This window comes from Sturnira hondurensis, unplaced genomic scaffold (assembly GCF_014824575.4).
Source record: "Sturnira hondurensis isolate 20B ecotype Veracruz unplaced genomic scaffold, ASM1482457v3 Scaffold0000780, whole genome shotgun sequence".
Taxonomy (NCBI): domain Eukaryota; kingdom Metazoa; phylum Chordata; class Mammalia; order Chiroptera; family Phyllostomidae; genus Sturnira; species Sturnira hondurensis.
In genome coordinates, this window is record NW_028073411.1 from 20,405,124 (window position 1) to 20,429,093 (window position 23,970).

Sequence of the window (23,970 nt, forward strand, 5' to 3'; positions counted from 1 at the left end):
CACCCATGGTTCCTTCTATATCTGAGACCAAGCTGCAGGGCCGGAGAACGGGAAGGTGGGCTTCAGAGAGGGGGAGGTGGGGGTCACTGGGTGTTGCCAGGGCTGAGCGTGAGAGTGGGGAGGCCAGGAGCCCCTGGGCCCTGTGGGAGGAGGGTACTCCATGGGGACCGGGCCTGGACAGACCCAGAGATGGTGTGTTTGTCAAGATGGGTGTGTAGAGGGGAGAGGACAACACTAGTAACCATGGAGGCTGGAGGGAGGGACTGTGGACGGAGGGGCCGGAGGGAGGGTTGATGCTTAGGTGCCAGTGAGGCCACAGAACTGGGTGTGGCCCTGGGGGAGAGGTGGAGCAGCCCCTGCTCCCAGCACAGACAGGGAGGGGCTGCCTGTGACCATGACCAGGAGGGAGGGGGGTTAGAGCAGGGATTCCCTGGGGGGTCGGGCGAGGGGGGAGGGCTGTTCCCCCGTCTCCAGTCTGCACTCTCCTGATGGCAGTAGAGGGGTGGCTCAGGACCCCGCAGCCCCGCCCCCCCATCCCCCACATTCCCGGGGTGGGTGGGTCCCAAGGTCTCTGCCTGGCACGAGGAGGAGGCGTGGGCCAGCTGCTGTCCTCGGCAGCGAACTTGGACCGCACTGCACCATAGGAGCCTCCCCAGAGATAAGGAGCCCGCCTCTGGAAACAGCTGGGGCATGGCTCCCCACCATCCCCGCAGAGACTCCAGTCATTGCTGTCCCGAAAAGTGAGGGGGCGGCCACCCATCTCCAGTTCCTCACAGCCCTGGGGACATTCCCTCGTCGCACGATGGATTTCCCAGAGGGGTGGGGGTTGGGGGCTCACAGAGGCTGGGATGTCCCACATGTGAAGGCCTGAGGGGAATTCTTGGGGGGTTACCAGGCTAAGACTAACCCTAACACTAACCCCATCCCATACCCAGGGGAGTGCCTGGTCAAAGTGTGTCTCAGGCGGTTTGCATCTATTTGCATTTTAGAGGTGAGCTGTCCCTTCCCCGACTCAAGCCTGTCTCCTTGGGGGCTCCAGCATATGGTCGGGAGCAAGGACTGGGAGTAGGGTGCACCTTTCTGCTCCTGGGGAGACCCTTCTGCAGATCCTGGACCCGGGTGCTCAAGAGCCCTGGGCGAGGGGTGGGGCTGGAGCCACCTGAGAAGCCCTGCCCTTAAGTGAGTCCCCACGAGTCCCCAGCCCACCCCCAGCCGCCACTTAGTGTCCGGCCAGCCCCAGGGCCTGCCCTGAAGGGAGGGTGAACCCCAGATGGCCATTCTCGATCTCCTAATCTGGAACCGAGGTCCTCGGGTCAAGTGTCAGAATGGGGGGGCGGGGGGCGGGCCTCTAAGAGGCGGGGTCCCAGCTTCCCTGAAAGGCGCGCACCCTGCGGGTTCCACCCAGTCCAGCGCTGCTGTCTGTTCTAGCTCGGCTGTCCGTACCCGACCCAGCGCCGCTATGCCAAAGTGCCCCAAGTGTGACAAGGAGGTGTACTTCGGTGAGTGCACTCCGGCCTTTTCCTGACCGAACCGCGGTGCTCCGAGCCCCGGGGCGACCTGGCGGAGTTTGCTCTGGGTGGGGGTGCCTGGGGACCCCGGGAAACCGCCGCGGGAGTGGAAACTTCAGCCTTGCACGCGACCATGGATATGTGGGTTGGGACCGCTGCGTCAGATGGGCTTTCAGTCTCCGGGTCTCCCTGTCTCCCTGTCTCTGGGTCTCGGTCTCTCCCGCCTCCTCCTCCTGGGCGCGCCCTGGGCGGGGACCCCGCTGCGCAGGAAAGACCGCGGGGCTCCCGCCGCCCCTCCCAGCGCTTAGTGAAAACAGAAGCGGAAACCGGTACCCAGGGCGCTATCCCAGGCGCGCTTTGCTCCCGGGCACCGCCTTCCTGCCCCGCGCCCGGGGTCCCACAGGGGATGCAGGAGGAAGTGGGAAGCCCACACACCCCGCCCCGGCCACAGAGAGGGCTCCCTGCAATCCCCACTTCAGTGACGGGTGCAGAGCCCAGAGGACTTGATCTGGTAGCCAGGCTCTCCTGATCCCGACCCCTGCCCTCAACCCAGGGCTAGGGCCCCCTCCCATTTATTTGGTTGGATTGAGCCGGGGGACTGGATGTACAAAGGCCATCGGAGACTGTGGTTGGGCCACCAAGCATGGGTGGGAAGGCCCTGGGCGGAGGTGGCTGGAGAAGGTGGGTGGGTGGATGTGCTCTGTGTCCCCAGAGCAGTGCCTCATGGGGGCCTGTCTGTATGTCTGCAGCCGAGCGGGTGACGTCCCTGGGGAAGGACTGGCACCGGCCATGTCTGAAGTGTGAGAAGTGTGGGAAGACGCTGACCTCAGGGGCCCATGCTGAGGTAGGGGAGGGCCTGGGGGGCGGCAGGGCAGGGTTGGGGGGGACAGCCTCTCACAGCCTCTCTCTCTGCAGCACGAAGGCAAGCCCTACTGTAACCATCCCTGCTACGCCGCCATGTTCGGGCCCAAAGGTCTGTTCCCTCCCCACAGCCCAACCCAACCTCCAGCCGGCCTTGGCCACCCCTGACCTACCCACTGTTTTCTCTGTAGGCTTTGGAAGAGGCGGGGCTGAGAGTCACACTTTCAAGTAGACCCAGCCAGGTACACGCCTCCGCGACCCTGACCCCTAGCCCAGCCTCCCCCATCTGTCCTGAGGGAGGAGGCCTGCACTTACTTCTGTCCCTGTCTCTTTGTGCAGGTTGTGGCCACCCCATCCCCGGCCTGCTGGACCACTGCCCCTCCAGGCTGATGCCCAGCCTTAACTCCAGGCACTTGGGGCTCCCCTGTAGCCCCCCATGCCCTAAATAAACCCAATGCTGGGAAGACCTACCTGTGTGTGCCTGTTGCTGGGGAGTGGTTGAGGGGAGCTGCAGTGGGGGCCCCCAAGGCCAGACCCTACGCCCTGGGGGCCCACCACAGGCTGCAGCCTCCTCTGCATGCAAGTGTCCTGGCCACCCTGGACAGCCCCATGGAAACTCAGCTCTCCAGCTCCTGGGCCCAAAGGTGCCCCAACACCGTTGGGTGAGGGGAAGACCCACGGGTTAGTGGGAACTCCAGGCCACAAGGGCAGGAGCTGGAGGGTCAGCCACAGGGTGAATCAGCTGAGCTCATGCTGGTTCCGTTTTTTGAGCTCTGGGGGAGTTGTGGCGGGAAGTCCTCCACTGCCCTCCCCACATCCTGCTGCTCCAACTTAGGCCCCGTCCTCAGCCCATCCCACTGACCTGACCGGCTGTGCTTCAGCAGGAGCGTCCGCCTGGACACCACTGCCTCGTGTTTGACCCCACCCTGGGCCCAGGGACTACTCAATGGCCAGCTGCCTAAATGGAGCATTTGAGGACAGGCTGTGTGGAGATGCAGGGAGCTTCCTGAAACTGTGACACTTTGGGCATCAGCTGCAGACTTGGCTACCCTCTGAGCCCTTCTCATGTCCCCCTCTGGCTGCTCGCACTGTGAGCGGCAGACATCACCCTCCCAGCTAGCTCTCTGCTGACCTAAGGAGCTGAGAGGGGTCATCTCAGCTTGGCGTGTGGTCTTGGCCCTGCCCCAGGGCTTTCATGGGGGCTCTGCAGGCTGGGCTGGGCAGGCTGTGGGAGGCTAAAGGGCAGCACATAGTGTTGGCTGTGTGTGAGAGAGAGATAGGGACCCACCGAGTCCCATGAGGTGGGAGCTGGAGTGCTTCCAGTACAGATGGGGAAGGGCAGGGAGGAGGGAGCAGAGATGCTATGGTGAGGCTGGGGTTCTCTGTGCACAGTGGTGGGCTGGGCCCGGACACAGTGCGTAGGAAAGCTACCCTGAGCTGCCAGGACAGGCAGTGTTGAAGGGCAGCAGAGGCCCTCCCAACCCGGGAGCAGGGGTAATTGGGGGTGAACGAGAAGAGGGGTGGCCTGCAGGAGGACTGGGTCTGCCCAGGCCTCAGGTGGGGAGGAAAGCACTCCAGGGGTCAGGCCCAGCAGGGGAAAAGGCCAGGACAGGAGCCACTGGGCGAGCTAAGGAAAGTGGTTTGATTCTGAAGGTAACAGGAGGGTGGCCGAAAGACCTCTGGGCTGCTCGGCAGCCAGAAGGCAGGGCCAGACTGGAGGCCTGTGCTTCCCAGCCTGAGCCGAAGGTGGACGTTGGAGGGAACTGGTAGTGGGGGCTGGAGGAACAGACAGCAACACCCCTGTGCTGCTGAGGGCGTGTGCCAGTGGGAGCTGCCCCTGCGCCACGGGAGGACATGCACACCAGAAATGCTTATTTGGGGTGGGGGTGCTGGAGCAGGGGATCCAGGGGCACCTGCAGTGGAAGCTGGGGGAAGGAAGAGGTGGGTTATGGGGGACACATGGATGAGCTGGCTATGCCTGACAGAGACGCAGGTGAGCAAAGGTGAGGACTGGGAAGATGGGGCCTGGTGTGACTGCATTTCTTGTGGGCTTGGCTAGGGCTGGGGAAGGTTGGGGTCCAGGACTGACCTCCTTTTCTCTCCCACTCCTCCTCCTACGCTCTGTCTTCTTTATAGCTTCGAGGTATAATTTACATTCCATAAACTTCACCTGTGCGTATTTAATTACTGCAACAAGTTCACAAACTTCTGCTGCTACAGGACAGTTCTAGACCGCTCTGGGCACTCACAGAACTCCCCTCATCCCCATCCCAAGACTCTTTCCAGGACACGGAATCTGCTTTCTGTCTCTACAGATGGCTTTTCTGGACATCTAGATACAGTGCACAGACCGGCTTCTTCCCTGTCCCAGCTGCAGCCACGCAGCAGCACGTGGCAGTGGTGCGTGGCCGCTGCTGACCACCGCCCCCTGGATGGGTTTACTGCTGAGCCGGCTGCATTGTTGTTTAGTTTTGGGCTGCCATGAACAAAGCTGCTGTGCACTTTTGTGTATGTGAACCCAGTTCTCGTGCATTCCAATACTGGCACTGTAGGGTAAACCTGTGTCTAACTCTGAAAGAACCTCCAAACCGCTTTCCATATGTTCCCTCAAAGACTTGGCTCTTTAATGTTGGGACGGAGAGACTATGGGTGCAAGACAGGGCAGGCTGGGCGGGCTGGCAGTACAGAGAATGGACCGGGCCCGGGAAGTTTGTACATGTAGGTTATGGTGGGGAGAGTCGCTGGCCTTCCCAGAGGGACCTCTCGCTCGCGGGCGGCGGAGCTGAGCCGTCCCCGGCGCCCCAGCGTTGGCCACTGCGTTCCAGTCCTGGTGCGTGCTGCAGCGTCCGGGCGACCCCTGGCGGCCAGGCAGGAAAGGGCATCGCGGAGGTGGAGGGTCGCCGGGGGGTCCCTGGTGCCCACTTGCGCGAACCTCCCGGATGCAGGGGCTCCAGAGCGCGGGCGAAGACCTTCCAGTACTGGCTAAGCTACCCGTTTGGTGCAAAGGGTAAAGCTTTGATTGGCGGAGTCCATGGTGTCGAGTGTCGCCCCAATTGGTCAGCACAGAGCGGACTCGGACTCCATCGGAACACCTACCGCCATTGGTCCCCGCTAGACCGGAAGTGCCTCCGCAGCGGCCAAGTCAGACTGCACTCACTCGCCCGAGGCGTCGCTCATTGGGCCGGGTTAGGGGTCGTGGCCCAATCCAAGCAGAGAGAGCGCGGAAGCGGCAGCGGTAACACAAGCGCGGGAATAGGACGGGGTGACTCATCGGCGGTGCCGCGCGGTCCAGCGAGGCGGGTGCCGGCTGCCGGCTGCATGGGGCGGCGGCGGCGCCGGGTGGACCCGGCGGATGCGGCGAGGGCCTTGCCGGAGGCCCTCGCCGCGTTGAGTCGGACGCTGCCCGCCGGTCCCAGCCCCGAGACATTTCGCCGCGCCAAGTTCGACCTTCCGGAGGCGGTGAGACCCGCAGGGCAGGCATCCGGGCCAGCTGGGGCCCCGCAGGGAGGCAGCGGGGCTTGCTGACAGCTTCCCTCTTTTGCCCTCAGGCCCCTGCGCTCTGGCAGCTGCTCTTCCGCGTGCTCTCGCAGCTGCGGGCTGGCGGCTCCACGGCCTCCCCCGCCCCGGGTAAGCCCCGCGCCCGTGGGCTCTATAGGATACTCTAATCTCGGGCCCCGCCCACTCTGGTCACCCAATCCCTCCTTAAAATCCTGTTGCGGAGGGCCTGGCCACGCCCATCCATGTAAGCCCCGCGCCAGTGGGACCTGCTTCCGGGGTTCCCCCCTGGTAGGCTCTGGTCCTATCGCCTTGCAAAGCCCCTCGCGTCAGCCCAGCGGCCTCCAGTAAGTCCCGCCCCATAGGCTCTAGCCCCTCCCACCTCTAAACCCCCGCTCACCTCTTTATCCTGGTTAAACCCCAACGCCCTCAGGGTCCTTTTTGGGGAGTCATGGTGGGGGTCCCTTAGGGGTCTGGGTGCTATCCCTTCCAGTAGGTAGTCCCCTGAGCCGCCCTTCTCATACTCCCAGAGGCCCAAGCCCGCTGGGTGAAGTCAGAGCTGCTCTCCCAGGGCTACCCCCGACAGGGGCTCACTCAGCTCCCCGAGGACGGTTCCCGGGGCAGTCGGGAACTGCTCCTGGCTCTTTCCTGGCTCCTGGCCCGCGAGCCCCTGCCCGAGCAGCTGCTGGCCCAGACCCGCGTGCACCTGGGCGACGAGATGCCTGTGTGTGAGGTGGGTGTGCGGTGGGAGTGGGCCAGTCCCAGTCGTGGACCTGAGACCTTGGGCGGCCTGCCAGACCTGCCAGGACAGGCCTGGCCGCCCTCAGGACAGCGCTGTGGGGGTCAGTGTTGTCATCCTGCAGCCCCAGCAAGGGCATGGGGGCTGGGCCTCCACTGGCCTCCCTGTCCGGCGCCCTAGCCCCTGCTTTCCCTGCTTGTCCTTCTGGGCAAGCAGTGGGGTGTGCGCACAGCTCTGCCCCCACCCTTCCCCTGGTGCCCTAAGGACTCCACGGCTCAATCTCTCAGCGGCTTCCCTTCTTCCCATTTTGGGGTCTCTGCCGTGGGTGGGAGCAGGGCCTGACCCTCACTCCCTCTCCAGTGTGACATCCTGGCCAGCCCAGGCCTGCCTGCACCAGGAGTGGAAGCAGATGGCCCCGTGGACATCCGCCACCTTCAGTGGCTGATGGGAAAGCTGCGGTTCCGGTGGCGAACCCTGATGGCCAGTCAGCAGGAGCAGTGTGCCCTCCTGGGCAAGGTAGTGCCCTTGAGAACTCTCCATCCAGCAGCAGCTGCCCTCTTAGCTCCTGGCTGTCAGGCTGCTGCTTGCTGCCTGTGGCCTGTCCAACAAGGGCTGTGGCCTTGGCCTTTGGCCGGACATAGGCCTCCCAGGCCTGGCTTGGGGTGACTGGTTGGGCATTGCCTTGAGGTGGCGAGGAGCCTGAGCCCAGGGTTCCAGGTGGCCCAGGAGGGGGCCTGGGGCATGTGGAGCTGGGCAACACCTGTGGGCTTGGCCTTTCTGTCCCCAGAAGTCCCTACAGGTCTCAGGTTCTGTGTTACTGAGCAATGGAACAGGGTCCAGGCCTTGGGGAAGTCACTGCCTGGGCACTCCATTCTCTCATTGCGCCCTGGGTGTGGGCTGGTGAGCAGTAGGCAGTCCTGTGTGTTCTGAGAGCTGATAGGACTCAGTTGGCAGGTGCAGGTGTCCCCCCACAGGCCCATTGCAAGGTCTGGGCCAAGAGATGCCTGGGCAGGTGGCCTGGGGCTCCTTCTGGTGCAGGGCTCCTTGGTGCCCAGACCCCTCCAGCCCACATCACCACCTCTGGCAGAGGGTTTTCTGCTTGGCTGGTTTCTCCTAGAGCTTCTCATTTCCTCTTTCCTGGCCTCAGCTCCTGCTGTTTGGGACATACCACATGTTAACCTGCTTGCCATCTGCAGGCTCACCTGGCTGGGGAGCCCTCTCTGCCCCCAGGCCCAGGCAGGTTGCTCTGCATTCCACTATGGGCCCTGCCGGACTGCTGAGCTTATCCATAGGCTGTTTCTCTCAGCACATGGTCTTGGCACTTGATGAGCTGAGGGGGGAAGGAAGCAGGGGCATCCCTCTCTACCCCCACCATGCCCCCGGGGCTAGGTGGGATGGGCGGCCATGGTGGCACTGCCCAGGGCCTGTGGCCAGCTCAGGGCTGGCCCGAAGGGGCTGAGGGTCGTCCTGCCCTGGACTGCTGTGGCTAGCTGTGCCTCTCTGCGCCTGTGCCCTCATCTGTAAGGCGGCTCTGCAGGCCCTGGCTCACCCCAGCTTCATGCTGCCTGTTTTAGATCCACTGGTTCACTCGAGGCTGCCACAGTGACCGCTGCCTGGGCCACCTGTCTGTTGCCGAAACGGAGCTGCTCAGGGACCCTGAGAGTGGCCAGCAGGTGAGGCTGGTTGGCTGAAGTGGGAGGGGCCAAGGGAGGTCCTGGGTTTGCACGCTTTCTGTTTGTCAAGCCCAGCACCTTGCTGGTGTGGGGGATAAGCACACGTCCAGAGGCCTCTCCGGCCCCCAGACCGCCTGGCACCTCGGCAGTGTGGACCGGCTATTATGTGCATAGGTGGCCTGCACGGGCAGGGCCAAGGGTGGTGGTGGAATCGAGGGTGAGCACTGCAGTGTTCCAGCTTCTGCAGGTGTCAGCTGGTGGTGGGCTGCTGTCCCTTGAGGTCTGGGCTCTGGCGTCCAGACTGTGAGGCTGGTACTGCCTGGCCTGGGAGGGGTGCTGAGGCCAGTGTAGTCCCTGCTTCCTGGCCTAGCAGACCCCAGCTCCCAAACTGTATGTTCGCAGGGGGTCTGCCTTCCGTTGTGGGGTCAGGTGCCTGCCAGGCAGGGATGTCCTCTGAGCCTGTGTCCCTGGCTGATATCTCTTTGGGCCCCACCCAGGTGGGGAAGGGCTGTCTGGGCCCTGGAGGTGTTGAGGTGGCACCTGGATGTCTGAGGTGCTCTTGGTTCTGTCCTCTTTAAGGGTGACTTTGTGAGGGCCTGGCTTGCTATCCCAGTCCCCACATTAGCAGAGCAAAGGCTGTGCCAGCTCCAGCCTAATACTGCCTGATCCCCAGTCCCTGGTTCCTGGGGGGGTGGGGGGGTTGGATGCAGGCAGCTCCCCCTCTTCCTGGAGGCTTCGCCTGTTGGTGCCTCAGGGCCACGGACAGGGTGGCCAGGTTGCCAGAGGCTGTGGTTGGCTTCCTTCCTCGGCTTCTGGATGGGGAATTGGTGGGAGCCTGGGCCACCCATGCACAGGGTCTACACTCCCGGGAAGGCTTCCAAAGACATCTGGAACGATCCGTGGTGGCTGGCTGAACCTTTCCTCATACATCGGGGCCCCAGCCACCCCCAGCCCTCAGGAGGGAGGGGACTGTGGCCTTCCCCTCCACAGTGCCTGCCCGCCCCCCTTTCCCATGGCCTGTGGGACTGTTCTTGGCCAGTGTGCATGTGTGCACACATGTAGCTGTGGTGTGAGCATGTGGGCTGCGTGCTCCGCCTGTCTCAGCCCTCCCAGGCTGTGGGTCCCCCAGGCTGCAGTCTGGTTCTTGCCGCCGCAGGCCTGCCTCCACTTGCACTGGCAATGTGCTGGGCTGGGCCCTCAGTCAGCTATTCAAGGCCACCCCCATCTGGCCCCTGATCAGGTTCCACCTACAGCAGCAGGTGCCTGGCTGCCTGGCCATCATCTGGGGTATCTGTGGGGCCAGGGATGAGGGGGAGAGCAAGGGTCCTCCCCTGGCTAGGGCAGACCCTGGATCACTGGTGCAGTAGTGTAGGGACCAGTGCACTGGTCTCCTGTGAGTGGTGGCCTCGCCAAGCTTGTGTTTGGCCCACAAGGTGGCTGCCATGTTCTGGATGCTCGTCCTCGCCCCAGAACATGCTCCTAGGTTCCTATAGGGCCGGTACTCTTCCATCTTCTGGAAGGAGCTGTGCCTATGGCCAGCACCTGGCCACGTGTTCAGAAAGGAGCCACAGCAGGGGCCTGGCCCAGGGGTGCCCAGGGGGATGGGGGCTGGACTGCCCCTCCCCAGTTTGTGGTGGGCCCTCAGGTGGTCGTTGTCACTGGCCACTCTGCAGGGGCCGGAAGTGTGGAGTGTGGTGACCAGTCAGTCAGCTCTGGGCCACCTGGGTGCCCATGTGCTCCTGCAGTGTCCACGAGCACCGGGCTCTCGGGGCGCAGGGTCCGTGGGCACCAGCCGTGCGTGCTGGGCGGGGGTGCTGCAGGGCTTCAAGAGGGCTGGGCGTCTTCTCCACCACTTCCCTGGGCACTCCACAGCCTCTGCCCTGGCTTGGGGTTCCCCTCCCCCAGCAGCCTCCAGGGTGCAGCTCCCAGTTAGTGAAGGATGTGGGACAGAGGTCCCATGTTGGGGTCCCTGGGCTGACCACTGACCCTGAGGGGCTTGCAGTTGGGGCTGGTGTGGGGGACCACAGGCCTGCTTGGAGGCCTGGTTGTGCGTGGAGGTGGGCTGCTCTGTGGCGCAGGGAGATGGCTGCGCCAGGGCTGTGCCAAGGTGGCTGGGAGGGGTGGGTGCTGGGTGGAGTCCCAGTGCTGGGGCCTGAGTGCCCTAGGAGTTCTGCCTCAGCCTGGGCTCTGGCTTGTGTTGCAGCTGCTGCAGAGGCTGGAGAGTGAGAACGCACGCCTGGAGGCTGCTCTGGAGTGGCGGCGCCGGGAGGTGGTCTTCTGGCCCTGGATGGTCAGGACTCTTAGTCCCCTCCCCTCTCCTGTCCCCCTTCCCTGGCCCTGATGCAGCAGCCCTGAGGCCACACCCCAGCCTGGCCTAAAGCCAGCCTTGTACCCAGGCCTGCCGTGCTGAGTTTGGGGGCTCCTTCAACACATCCAGTGGCCCCCTCCCACTCTGCCACTTCCTGGGGAGGCTCACACTTCTCAGGGGCCTGCAGGGGCCTGGCCTTTGTGCCCACTGGCCTCCAGGCCTGCCTGGGTGACACTAGCTGTCCAGCTGGCTGTCCAGCTGGCTGTGTGACCTGGGCCTCTGTCCCTGCCAGTCAGGAGCTGGGCTGTGTGTGCAGCGCTGCGCCTGTGCTACCCTCACTTGGGTCTCCCTCTGCAGGACACGGTCCTGGGAGCCTGCCCCCTGGAGGCCCCACAGCCCTCATCTGTGCACAGGCCCTGCGACTTTGGGACTGAGGAGCTGCAGCTGCAGCTGCAGGCCCTGCAGGAGGAGCTGCGAGTGGCGGCGGGGGCCCGGCGGGCGGCCTGGGAGGCCAGGGTGAGAGTGCCCGGCTGCTGGCTGGCGTTTGGAGATGACAGTGGGGTGCACAGGGAAGGCCCCCTCCCAGCCCCTCGAAGCCCCTCATCCCTGCCAGCTCCCACCCACTTGGCCTGTTCCTCTGGCTGGTGGGCAGGCGAGCGCCTGGGCTCCTGGCTTTCTTCTCAGAGGCACCTGAACCTGTGGGTGTGGCTCCCCCCTAAAGTCTTCAGGGGGTTCTCTGTGGGGCCTGCAGCCACCCTGCTGTCTCTTTGCTGTTCATGTCTGCTCCCCACCCTGGTGGTGACAGCTGATGTCCGCAGGGGCTTTCATGCCAGGAATGAGGCTGGCACTTGTCACAGCTCAGGCCCTTCAGTGCTTTCTAGTTGGGAACCCATGGGGCTCAGGATCAGGGCAGTTCCCTGCGGATGTGTTTGAAGCTTCTTACACCATCCCCCACTGGACCACAGGTGGCCCCAGTGGGCTGTGTCCCCAGTCCAGTGTCCCTTGAGTCTACCCCACCCCATGCTCCCCTCCTGCATTCAGCAGTGAGTAGTGGGTGGTTTCCCCTAGAGTGGCTGTGGGGCTGGAGGGTGGCTGTCCTAGGGGTGGGTCTTCTGCACTCTGAATGGGCCCCAAGAGACTTGGCCTGCAGGGAGCCATCAAGCCTTACTCCCAAACCCCCACCCTGGTGAGCAAGGTGGGCCCACAGCTGGTGCCCTGAGGGCTCAGGTCCTGCAGGGTTCTCGCCTTGTCCCTGGGGACCCACAGCTGCTGCTCAGGGTTCAAGGGCTCCGTGAGAGTGGACTAGAGCCTGGAGAGGCTGGGCCTTCGAGCTGGTGCGGGGTGGGTCTCTGCTCCCTGGGAGCTGAGGGGTCTAGGCTGGAAGCCCCTCTCAGGGTGTGGGTGGGGTCTGTGGGGGCAGTAGGGGCCACCGTCAGGGCTGAGTGGGTGCCAAGGGGACCTGAAGCCAGAGTCCTGGGCTGGATGTGGCTGTTCTCAGCTCCCAAGTCACTGCTTCTCCCATTGCAGGTTGGAGGCCAGGGCCCAGAGTGCACCATCGCCCAGCAGGCCGCACAGGAGGCTGTGGGTCAGGAGCTGGTGGTCCTGCAGCAGGCCTGGGAGCAAGGTGGGGGCCTGGCCCGGGCCCATGGGCCCCACCGGCTGGTGAGGACTGAGGCCGGGGTGCCAGCGGGCCTGGGCCTGCAGGCTGCCCAGGTGATCAGGGTGCTGCAGAGCCGGGAGACCTGCTTGGAGGAGATGCTGCGCCAGCTCCAGGCCCAGTGTCAGCAGCAGCTGGCCAGGCTGGCGGAAGCCCTGCCCAGCCTCATCTGGATCCTGCCGCCTGGACGCTGAGGACAACTCTTGTGACCTGGCCCAGCCTCAGACAGGCAGATTCCACGCTGAGTGGCCGCAGGGTCGACATAGAAGCAGGATCCCAGCCTCCAGGCCCTGGGTTCAGCCCCCACTTTGGACAGATCTTGGCCTCAGGCCAACAGCAGTGGAGCTGCATAGATATTCCACACTCAGGAGGTCATGGCGAGTCCAGTGAGGTGGCCATGGGCTTTCAGGGTTGAGAGGGGACTCAGAAGTGAATGTGGAGGCCACCCTGCAGGGGCCAGGCTGTTGGCTGCACTTCCACCACACTCTTAGATTGCTGTCTGGGGTCGTGAGCGGGAGGGAGACCCTGGCAGTGGCTCCTGGCCTGGGCGGGGCCTGCAGCACAGGGTGGTGTCAGGGCCCTGGGGGAGGGCATTGCCCTGGACGCCTTCTGTGTTCCTCATCCTGGCTGTCACTGTGCCACCTGGGCTGCGCCTGCGCCTGGCATGTGTGGGGGGGCACCTGGAACGGGGGGAGAGGTGGTGCGTGGGGGGAGGGGGAGGCCACCGTGGACAGAGGGGCTTTGTTCCTGAGGTTGCTCGGCAAGCAGGGCTCAGTCCTGACAAAGAGCTGTCTGTGTGCAGGGGGTGTGCCCTCAGCTGCTGCCACAATGGCCCCCCAGGAGGCGCAGGCCGCCTCAGTGCTGTCCCTTCTGCAGGCTCCCCTCTTCCCAGGACAGTCAAGTCCCAAAGCCCAGCTGCTGCTGGGCCAGCAAAAGGGCTGGTAGGAGGGCTGCCTCCTGTAGCTACCGCTGGCCAGCTTGGGCCTGTGGCCACTCCCACCCCCTGGGCCTCCTGCCCACCATCCTCCTGCTAGAAAGGTCTCTCCTCAGCCTCTCCTGTGTATCCCTGAGCTTGTCCTGGGGGCCAGTCCCCAGGACAGAGAGTCCCTAGGCCTGCACCCACTGTCCTGGCCTGAAGCCTCTCTCCACGCCCTCAGGGCCACTGCCCCAGCTGCCCTGGGTCCCGTCACTCCCTGTTGACTCTAGCTATGGCCCTGGACACAGGGGGCCTGGTCCTCCACCTGCACCCTGGGGACATGTGAGGTCACTCCTGGACTTCCTGCAGCCGTCCCCCTGCTGTGCCCTGGGCCATGTGGAGTGCCGGTGGCCACGATGGCCACCAGCCCTTCTGACCCTGGTTGTTAAGAACCTAGATGAATAAATGGAGCTGTCACTTCTGAAACTGATGCGTAGCCCTTACGCTCTCCGTCACCCCCAGTGCCTGTGTCTAGGACTGCAGCCTCCGCCTGCGAGGCCCAGACAAGGAGAGCAGCCCCAGGGGCGCAGGATTGTCCTAAGGCTGTAGGGACGGGCAGCAGAGCTTCGGGTGTCAGAGTGGCAGCAGTCCTGCCCACTGGGTCTGAAATCTGGCTGCCTCACCACGCGGAAATTGGGTTGGGCAGATGGCGGGCCCGTAGCCCCCACATAGGCTGGCACCTCTGATTCCCTGTCCCCTCTACCGCAAGGGTACATGTCACCCCAGTGCCCCCAGCCCCAGGTAGCCTCAGTCCTCTGGTGCACAGGCCTGACACCAGGGGACACCCTGCCCCACCACCCAGGCCTGTAGGACAGCCACAGCCTGCACTGGTGGGGTCCAGTCAGCACGGCATGTCTTCCGAGGGCTGCAGCAGGGGACCCACAGGGACAGGGCCCCGCAGGAGGTAGGACGCTGCTCTGAGGAGTGTGGCCTCCGAAGGTCGAGAGAATCAGACCCCTAACCAGGGGGCTCTGCTCTTCCAAACACTGCACAGAGAGCGCAGACCAGCCAGAGCAGGAGTTCATTTGTGGCGTCTGTAGTTGGTAAGGAGTTGGTGCAGAGCGCTGGCTGGTGGAGCGCGGTGGGTTGAGGGCAGGCCTACACACAGCAAGGTTGCCAGTTCAATTGCCAGTCTGGGCACATGGGCTGCCAGCAGCCCCAGTTGGGGATGCGCGAGAAGCAATCATCGCTTGATGTGTCTCTCTCTTCCTCCCTCCCTCCCTCCCTCCCCTCTAAGAATTAAAAAAAGCAGAGAACACAGAACTGTTGTGTTGAAAAAAAAAGCGTAGAAAATGATCAAAACCAAAGGACAGGCACCTTCAAGCACAGGAAACAGGAAGTCAGATAACGGGGAGGGGGGGTCATGACTCCTCCACAACCACTGGAAGTTGTGGGGCCGGCGTAAGGCAGGGCTGGGAGCACGGGCTCGTCCTGCCCCGGCCCCTGCAGAGCCTGCTCGCTCTTCCCAAGCTTCCTCGTCTCCCTGGTCTGAACCTCTGCCGCTTTGCACCCGAAGCCCCAGCCCTACTCTGTCCCCATGGATCTCACTCCAGGGTCAGACACAGCACGACCTCAAGGCCCACCTGTGTTGCAGTGGGCATCAGAATGTCCTTGTCGAGGCTGGGGGACCTTCTGTGATGGGGAGGGGTCGTGTTAGGTCATCCATTGCTCCATTGCAGATGGGGTTATGTGTGTGTCTTGGCTGCTGTGAGCTTTGGGGTGCATGTGGTTCTCCTCTTAGTTTGGTTTTGTAGATCTCTGGGCCTGATGGAGAAAACTGTTTGCCCCCCAAGACCCTGGCATGTGGGGGGATCAGGGGCCAGCCAGCAACCCCCCACATTTCTCTGGGTCTGAGGTCCTGCTGGCCGCACCCCCTAATCAGAGGCCCTGCCCTCTTGTCCAGGGGCCGGTACCACTCAACACTTCTCTATGCCCCTCGCCCAAAGGAAACATCCAGCAGTTCAGCGTGTTAGGGCCGAGCAACACGTATTTCGGTCCTAATGACTTGGTATCACTTCAGGGGGAAAAAAAGCAACAATAACAAAAATTGAAAAAAAAACTTAATTCTTAAAGAGCTGTACTTATGTAATAATAGGGTGTCTGGCCCTGTGGGGCTCTGCCCCCCTTTTTCAACCTTCAGCCCAGACACTGCTACCTGGTTACCGGAGGCTCGGTGGCTTTTTGGCCTGGCATTGGCAGGCCACTCATCTCAGCAGCTGTGGTGACCCCAGCTTTGCACTGGGACCCGCCTGTGAGAGCCTGAGCTCAGTGGAAACATCCCCAAGGCATCCAGCATGCCGAGTGTTCTGTGCTTCCCTCGAAACCCCAAGAGAGCCCGAGAGCTCCCTGTGGCACCCAGGGAGTCTGGGGACCGTGGCCCCAACTGCTGGGGGGGGTGTGTGTGTGTTTCCCGCTGTCCTGTGTTAAAGCTCCGCCCTCGAGGCTGCATGCACGGCCAAGGGCTGCTCTGTCCAGCCAATAGCACCCCCAGTCTGTCACGTCTACCCGTCCATCTCCCACACACGGCACCTGGGCTGCCCCTGACTCTCAGCCCCAACTGCAGACCCTGCTCTTGGGCCCTGGGCACACACCCCTGCAGGAGCAGACCAATGGCACCTGCCAGTCCACATGCAGCCAGCAGCCAAGTTCATGGTTGTGCCCCCCTCTCTCCATCCTGCACCTTTCACAGGTGCACCAGGTGAGCAGGTGCTGAGCCCACTCCTAGTTTCCAGGACTTCGGTCCCTGTATCTGAGCATCTCTGTGCACTTGCCCGGCTTTGTGGGTGTCCTCTCTGTGAACTGCCTGGTCGAGTCCTTTGGGGACTGTGGCTTTTAAAAAGCTGCTCCTCACCAGCTCCAAAAACTCAAGATATGAATCTGTTGGTTTCACGCATTACAAATATCTTCTCCATTCTGTTGTCTGCTTTAAAATTTGCTCATGGTTTCCCTTGTTGAACAGAATTTTAAATGTAGTTTTGAGTTCATTGCTTTTGTGTGTTTCGGTTCTTACAATTAACATTTTCTCTTATTTAAAAATATAAAACACATCAGGAATTTGCACATCATCCTTGCTCAGGGGCCACATTAATCTGTGTATTGTCCCAATCTTTCTAGGTGTTGCTGAAGCAACTGCTACAATTCACGTTGATTTTAGAGCATGCTTCCCTCTGCAGGTCATCCTGCCCTGCATCTCCTTTAACCTCTGGTCTCCATCCATCCAGACGCCACCTCCGTCGGCAGCGTGATGCAGAGGCAGCTTTCTCAGGACACTGAGCGCCAGCCTGCCTCTGTCTCACACCGGACGGGCTGCCTGTGACCGGCTGGGAGCCCCCGCCACAGGGGCTCCTTTTCTATTGTGCTGTGGGCAGCTATTGCGTTCCAGTAACGCCTTTTCTGCATGGACAAGTGTAATCATGGTTTCCCTTTAGTCTTAATGTAAAGACCTGTAGTTACTGATTTTTAAAGCTTTTCACTAAAAATAATTACAAATAAACCTGCAGAAGTTCCCAAAGCTCCCAACTTCCTGGGTCAACATGCATGTTTCGTCCCCTCCCACCATGTGTGACGTGTGTGTATCCGTGTGATGCTCGCACAGCAGGCTGTTCGTGCAGATCTGCACCTGTGTGTTCTGCACCATCCGGCAATAAGCCGCTGCAAGGGCGCCTGTCGCCCTCACCCTCAGAGTGTTCCCGAAGCTACAGCTTCCCGAGTCAGGAAATCACCCCCCACAGACCCCCCACATCCCACTGCCCCGAGGACAGGCTCGTGGGTCCCCTGTGTGCACCTCTTGTCCCCTCCCCTCCGTCTCCCCAACCTGACTCCCAGGACCACTTCGGAGGAGCCCCTGGGCCATGCTCCCTCGGTAGGATTAGCACGGAAGTGACCCCTGCCCCTGGGCCCTGGGCAGCGCCCCACCGAGAAGTGTGCCGCAACTGTGGAGGGCCCCTCCGTGGGGAGAGTGGGTCGCTCACTCCTGATCAGACTTGCACCCCAGGCGACGCTCACCTGCGTCAGTGGCGGAACGCCCACCAGCCTCCTGGAGGTGGCAAGGGTGCACAGCCTTCACTTCGTCCAGTTCACAAAGCCTGGACCCATGGCTTTGTATCTCCAAAGGGTTGCCACTGTTCCTGTCACTGCGACGCTCAGCTGGTCCAGGCGCAGCCCATGGACCCTTCAACCCGCCCGTCATCCCTGGGAGTCCCCTCACCTTTGGGGCCATGAGCTGCTTGAGGCTCACCCTGAACTTTCCTGCCCCAGCCCCAAGCAGTCACTTCTGCAAGGCATCCTGAGGCACACCAAGGATGAGGGTCTGGGGGCCAGTGCGATGGGTGCACACACACTTGTTTCCATCCCTGCCCACAGGTGGGTCCTGGCTTAGCCCAGTTCTGTGCATCCTGGTCTCTGAGAGCTCGGAGCTGGCCCCTCTGACTTCAGGCTGATTGTGCGTTTGCTCCGCCCCAAACCTCCTGCCTGCTCATGCTGGACCTGTGGCTGAGAGCCCAGCCCTGGACACAGGGAAGGAAGGACATGGCAGGGGGAGGGGACTAGAGGAAAGGCCGGTCAGAAAGCTTAGTGTGGACACAGGCCTCACCGTGCCTGTTCTCATCCCCATGAGCTGTGAACGCGACCTGATTGGAAAGAGGTCCTGCAGGACTGATTAAGTCAAGCCAAGGCTCCTGAGATAAGGAGATCATCCCGGATTAAGCAAGTCGGCCCTGAGTTCAGTGACACAGGCGGGGCCGTGAGATGAGACAGGCCCGGCCGAGAGAGGGGGGTTGTAGCCCGGGCTGTGAGCCACATGGACACCTGGGGGCTGGGCCGGGAGGGCCCTCCCCCAGAGCCTCTGGGATTCTGGCCTGAGTCAATTCGCGTAGTTGTAAGTCCCCGTGTGGTCATTTGTTACTGCAGCCACAGGACAGTAGTCTGGCCCCTCCCCCAGCACTGTTGCAGGTCCCAGTGACCTTGTCACAGGGCGGGCCCTCTGCTCTCTGACCTTGTCCCTGCAGCCCAGGTCAGCGCTGCAGGTCAGCCAGGTTCCTGTAGCTCGAGGCAGCTGTCCCTTCCTATTCTCGTTTTCAGCTTTCGTGTAGTTGGTGCCCCCACCCCACGCATGGCTTTTGCTGCATCTTTAAAATGTCCCAGATAGGTCTGCAGGGTCATCCGGCCTCTCGCTGTTCCTGCAGCAAGCAGCCCGGGTCTCCTTCATCAGCCGGCTGAGCTGTCTTTGCCTCAGAAACAGACACAAACAATTCTGATTCCGTTGTTTTTGAGGACCATGGCTTGCTGAGTCAAAGCGGCTGAATCTGGTACAAGGTCAATGTCATCTCCTGTGAAAATCAACTCCTCTTTCTGGGCTTGAGATACTGAACAAGCAATACCTGACCTCACCCGAATCTTGAGGATGCATTTTTCACCCGAGAAATTTCTGATTTCAGCAAAAGAATGATTCTCCTGAATATCGGCGTAGATTGGGAGGCGAGTGCACAGAGCCCACCTCGGACATGGGCCCAGTGCGATGCCCTGGACTCTGGTCTGCGCGGGCCCAGGGGGTGCCACAGTGGCCAGTCCCTTCCTAGTGCCCCGCCTTTCGCCACCTGGGCGCCTCTTGTCCTATCCAAGGACCGTGTCTTCCCGCACCGACGTGAAGGAGGTCCCCATGCAGGGCGCCCCTGGGACCCTTCGCGACAGCCCTGCATCCCTTCAGTGTGAGGCTAACACCGCCCGACGCTGGCGGCCCTCTTGCTGAGGTGGTTAGTCTGCATCTGCTGTGGGGATGCGGCCTCTGCTTTTAAGTGGCCGGTGGAGCCAGAACACATCTGTCTTCTGACCAACGTTTCCAGCTCACTTGGAATTACGGGAGCCACTGACAGGTCTGGGCTGAAATCTGCCATCTCACCCTGAACCCCGTGCACCCGTGAACCCCATGCACCCTAGCCTCCAGCAGCTGTTCACTCCTGGCCGTGTTACTAGGTGTGTGGAGGTGGCTCAGCAGTAACATCCACATTTTCTGACGTTGACCGTCCCCTCACTGGCTCACTTGCCACCATCTGCCCTCTGTGGGGAAGTGGCTGGCCACAGAGTTCGGATAAAGACATTCTGTGTCCTGTCTTTGGCCCCGTGGGTGGTCTGCAGACACTGTCCCCCCGTCTGTCACTTGCCCTTTCTCTCTCACCAAGCAAGGCTTTCACCACGATGTGTCCAGTTCACACTGCACTCGTGGGGCTGTGCTTCTGGGCTCGTGTCTGAGGGTTTTTTTGCCCAGCCACAGGTCATGAAGATTTTCTTTCATATTTCTTCTCAAAGTTTTACAGTTTTACATTTAGACCTGTGATCCATGTTGTGCTAATCTTTGTAAAGATGTAAGGTTTCGGTTGGAGATTTTTTTGCATGTGGATGTTAGGTCGGGGAAACTCTGTCAGGCCATCCTTACACCTTAGGGAAGATTTTACCGGCTGCCTCAGCAAACTAGGAACAGAAGGGACTTTCCACGCCTGCTGAAAGGAACCCACCAGGACTCGTCAGCTCATGTCACACTCGGGGTGAATGACGGAAGCACCTCCCTGGGACCAGGAACAGGCAGGGATGTGCACTCTGTCCCCTCCTGTTCAGCGCCGTACTGGACAGTGCAGCCAGGGCCATTAGTCAAGAAACAGACGGCATCCAGGAAGAAATTAAATACCTCTACTTGCAGATGACATGATCTTGTATAGAGAAACCTGTGAGGAATCCACAAAAGTAATTACGACTGACAAATGAGTTTGGTGAGGTTGCCAGGGACAAGATCAGCATGCAAAAGTCCACTGCATTTCTATACATTAGAAACACCAAAAACGACATTCAGAAGACAATTACGTTTATGACAGCGCCAAAAAGAATAATATACTTAGGAATAAACTTAACAAAGGTAGAGCAAAACTTGTGATCTGAAAACTACAAAAGATTGTCAGAAAAGTAACAAAGACCTGAGCAAGTGGAAAGATGCCTTTCACCCCCAAACTGTTCTAACGGTTCAGTACAACCCTCTCAGCATCCCAGCTGTTTTGGAACTGACAAACTGATTCTGTACAAAAATGCAAGGGATGCGGAAAAGCTAAAACAGCCTTAAAACAGAAGAACGTGGCGGCAGGATGCACAGGTGCTGGAGCGAGAACTCCCCGCGAGGCTGCAGAGCGCTGGTGTGCCGTGGGCAGAAGAGACCTCGTCCACACCAGCGGAACAGAGCTGATAATCTAGACACACTCACATTATGGTTAATTGATTTTTAAAATTACATTTATTGGGGTGATGCTGGTTAACAGGATCAGATAGGTTTCAAGTGTAGAATTCTGTGATACGCGATCTGTATACTGCATGATGTGGCCGCCCCCCAAAGTCAGATCATCTCCGATCACCATCTGCTCGGCCCCCTTTACCCTTCGCCACCTTACCCCTCCCTCTGGTCCCCATCCACTGTGGTTTGTGTCCACAAGTCTGTTTTACTCCACAAAGGAGTGAACTCGTGTGGTTCTTAGCCTTGCCACACTGACTTATTTCGCTTAGCATGATGTTCCCAAGGTATGTCCAAGTTGCCACAAATGGCAGTATTTTGTCTTTCCTTATGGCCGAGTGGTGTTCCATTGTACGTATGCACCGAGGCATCTTTATCCAGTCCTCTGTCGAAGGGCCTGTGCTTGTCTCCATGTCTCGGCCACCACCAATGCTGAGAGAACCAAGACAACCCAATGGGGAAAGAGTAGTGTTCCCAACAAATGGTGTCAGGACCAGGCCCTGGATTAGTGTCCTGGGGCTGCTGAGTTCAAGGTGTGGGCCTCGGGGGACTCGAAAGACACGCTCTAGGCCTCTCCAAGGCAGGGGTGGCCAGCAGGCCTCAGTGTCCTTGGATTGCTGCTGCGGCTCTGACCTCCGCCTCCATCCTCACGGGCCTCCTTCCCTCCCCAGTCTGTGGGTCTTCAAATCTCTCTCCTTAGGTGGACATTAGTCCTTGTGCTCAGATGTCATCGATTTAGCTGGATGAAATGGGCGAAGGCTCTACAGTTGACCCTAGAATGTGGGTCGCAGGTTTTGCCAATTCGTGGTAGTGGACCTGTGCAGTTCAAACCTGCACTGTTCAAGGGTCAACTGTATTTCCAAATAAGGTCCCAGGTACAGGTACGGGGTACAGGTACGGGGGCTTCAGCAGTCTTTTATTTATTTATCTTTAAATAGAGAGAGAGAGGAAGGGAGGGAGAAAGGGAGAGAAACATCAATGTGTGTTTGCCTATCACGTGCCCCCCACTGGGGGACTTGGCCTGCACCCCAGGCATGTGCCCTGACTGGGTATCGAACCGCGATCCTTTGGTTCACAGCCTCAATCCACTGAGCTACACCAGCCAGGGCTGGGGTGGCCGCAATATAACCCACAACAGATCCCTTTCTTACAACACACATCTAATGTAACTCAAAAAGGATCACAGACCTAAACGTATGATCTAACTGGGTGTTTCTGGGTCTGTTCCCACGGGTCACACAGGGGCCCCGTGCACCGCCTGCAGAGAGCCGCGGTCAGCCTGGCCCCTTCGTCAGTCAGGGTCAGTTTCCCGGGGCCGGAATGGTTCCCAGAGGCCTACTGTAGAGGGCCAGGGCGGGTCCCCGGGTAGGCGGCCCGGGCGGGGGCTGCTATAGAAATTCAGGACGCAGAGAGACTGGGGCACCGAGGAAGGCTCTCGGGCTGCGGGTGAGGAAGGGTGCAGTGATTTCTGGGGTCTGCGCTTGGACCCTGGGGGCGTCTGGCTCCCCAATGCCAGCCGCCGCCGCTCCTGCGCAGTGCTGTTGCCGTGGCAACCGGCGCCGGACCCCCATCCCCGCAGGCCGTGGGGCACGTGGGGCGCGGGGCGGGGCCTCGGGCAGGGGTGCGGGGTGCAGCCGGGCGGCCCAGCCAAGGAGCGCGGCAGCTTGCGGGTGGTGGGTAGGCACCAGCCGGGAGGGCGGTTGCATTCCTATAGCTGGTAAGGGGCCGGGCCTGGGCGCCCCGTCTGCCTGACGCAGGGACTGTGGGATGCGGGCGCAGCGCAGGGGTGAGGCCTGGACGGAGGAGCGGAGGCGCAACGCGCGGGGAGCGGCCCAGCCCCATCTCTGCCCTCTGTCCGGTGGGGGCTGGCGGCGGGGGGCGAGTGGAGGGCGACGGCCCTGGCTGCCCCACTCGTGGACACGGAGGGTGATTATTCTGGGTGGGGGCTAGAGCGAGGGACTGGAGGGTGGTGAGGGGCCCAGGCCGCAGATCCGTGCGTGCCAGGCGGAGGGCGTGCGGCGGCACCGGACGGCCAGGGCGGCTGGAGAGGGCTGGGCAGGTCCTGCTCTGCTTCGGTGGCTCGGGGCGGGGTTCGCTCTGTGCGCTCGCGTGGCGATGGGGGTCTGCACCCGGGTTTGAGAGGTGGCAGCGGAAGTGAGAACGCGGGGAAGTGGATGCGGGGAAGGGGCTAGTTGTGCAGTGGCTCTCTGGCAATTTGGCTGGGTGCGCTGGGGAAGGAAATCCCCAGGCCGCTGCTGCAGCCAGAGGAGGCCGGGAGTGTGTGTGTGTGGGGGTCTCCCTGGGACCAGCATGCCGACACAGTGGGGTTGAGAACAGGGTGGGTGTGTGGGTGGGGAGCAGGAACTCATGAACTGTGGAGGCAGGGGCACCTTTGACTCCAGGTGTCTGAGCTCAGAGTGGTAGGAGTCCTGTGTGTGGCCGCCAGGACCCCCAGGTGAGGGCCTCCTCTGGTCAGTGGGGGCCGCTTTGTCATCAGGAGCCAGCCAAGCACTTGCTCCAGACTCAGGAGTGACATTAAATGTCATGTCCCTGTCTAGACAGGCCAGTAATCAGAGCCCTGGGGCCAGGCTGTGGTGGGGAGAGAATTGGGTGAGGGGCTGGGCTGGAAGTGAGCCTGCTATGGACTTCTGGGCGGGGGAGTGTGTGTGGGCCTCCTTCACCCCCTGTCCTGACCCTGCCCAGGTGTGTCTTTCCAACAGGCGCCAGTGGCGTGAGAGGGGCTTAAGGCTTCGGACCCAAAACGGGTCCAAGTGGGCATAGGCGAGGGCAGCTTCCAAAGCCTTACATAGAGGTGCAGGGGGCCACCCCTTCCCAGGGAGCAATGCAGTGTGGGTGTGCTGGCCAGGTGCAGGGGCAAGCACAGCAGAGGATGCGGCCAGGGCGCCAGCCTCCCAAGGCTGTGGGAGCCATGGTGGGAGCAGGGCAGTGGGTGATCCACGTGCCTGTGGAGGGTGGACCTGTGGGGAGACTCAGCCGGCTGGGGCAAGGGGGTGAGTTGCAAAGCAGGGGTAGGGAGGCATGGAGAGGCTTGCGGGCTAGAATCTCAGGACTTGGACCACTCCGTCCTGGATCACAAAACCCGGGTCTCAGGATGCGGCCTGGGCCTCCGCTGGCCTCCCGCTCTCCTCCAGGGCCCAGAACTGAGGGTACAGGCCCACGTCCCCACCCAGAGCAGCGCCGATGGGGAGAGAAGACGCCCGAATCCCCGTGGTAACGGCCACGGGCGTGAGACACAGGCCACCAGAGCCTGAGGGGTGGTGGCGTGGGCCCAGAAGGGAGGAACAACCGGGACCCCGGGGATGCGCGCGGCGGAGAAGCCACTTCCGTTCCGTTTAATTTCCCGGCTGCGGCCGGCAGATCTCGGGTCTCAGGTTGGGCTGCAGCGCCCCCTGGAGGTCCTGCTGCAGCTCCCGGTCCGGGCGCGCATGGGCGGCGCGTCGGTGCCACCGGGAGCTCTGGCTAGTC

At 61.4% G+C, this 23,970-nt stretch overlaps 2 protein-coding genes and 1 pseudogene across 7 annotated transcripts; 2 read left to right on the top strand and 1 right to left on the bottom strand.

Annotated features, from left to right (window-relative positions):
• The first annotated feature begins 1,386 nt into the window (after window positions 1–1,386).
• CRIP1 (cysteine rich protein 1) lies at window positions 1,387–2,835 on the top strand. 2 transcript variants are annotated; one of them, XM_037048520.1, is made up of 5 exons: window positions 1,387–1,499; window positions 2,258–2,352; window positions 2,424–2,481; window positions 2,561–2,611; window positions 2,709–2,835. In XM_037048520.1, the coding sequence occupies exons 1-4, from the start codon at window positions 1,460–1,462 to the stop codon at window positions 2,599–2,601; spliced, it is 234 nt and encodes a 77-aa protein (XP_036904415.1). In that variant the 5' UTR covers window positions 1,387–1,459; the 3' UTR covers window positions 2,602–2,611; window positions 2,709–2,835. The 2 variants fall into 2 exon arrangements, with proteins under 2 accessions (XP_036904415.1, XP_036904404.1); XM_037048509.1 differs by having other exon boundaries at window positions 2,561–2,604; window positions 2,706–2,835.
• Window positions 2,836–5,619: 2,784 nt separating this feature from the next.
• TEDC1 (tubulin epsilon and delta complex 1) lies at window positions 5,620–22,292 on the top strand. Of its 5 annotated transcripts, XR_005066832.1 has the most exons (9): window positions 5,620–5,828; window positions 5,918–5,996; window positions 6,395–6,597; window positions 6,964–7,119; window positions 8,178–8,276; window positions 10,480–10,566; window positions 10,942–11,100; window positions 12,112–12,497; window positions 22,264–22,292. XR_005066832.1 is itself a non-coding variant. In XM_037048531.1 (8 exons), the coding sequence occupies exons 1-8, from the start codon at window positions 5,688–5,690 to the stop codon at window positions 12,433–12,435; spliced, it is 1,248 nt and encodes a 415-aa protein (XP_036904426.1). In that variant the 5' UTR covers window positions 5,620–5,687; the 3' UTR covers window positions 12,436–15,232. The 5 variants fall into 5 exon arrangements, 4 of the variants coding, with proteins under 4 accessions (XP_036904426.1, XP_036904435.1, XP_036904442.1 ...); XM_037048531.1 differs by lacking the exon at window positions 22,264–22,292 and having other exon boundaries at window positions 12,112–15,232; XM_037048540.1 differs by lacking the exons at window positions 10,480–10,566; window positions 22,264–22,292 and having other exon boundaries at window positions 12,112–15,232.
• LOC118989940 (uncharacterized) lies at window positions 16,249–16,347 on the bottom strand (annotated as a pseudogene).
• Window positions 22,293–23,970: the final 1,678 nt, after the last annotated feature.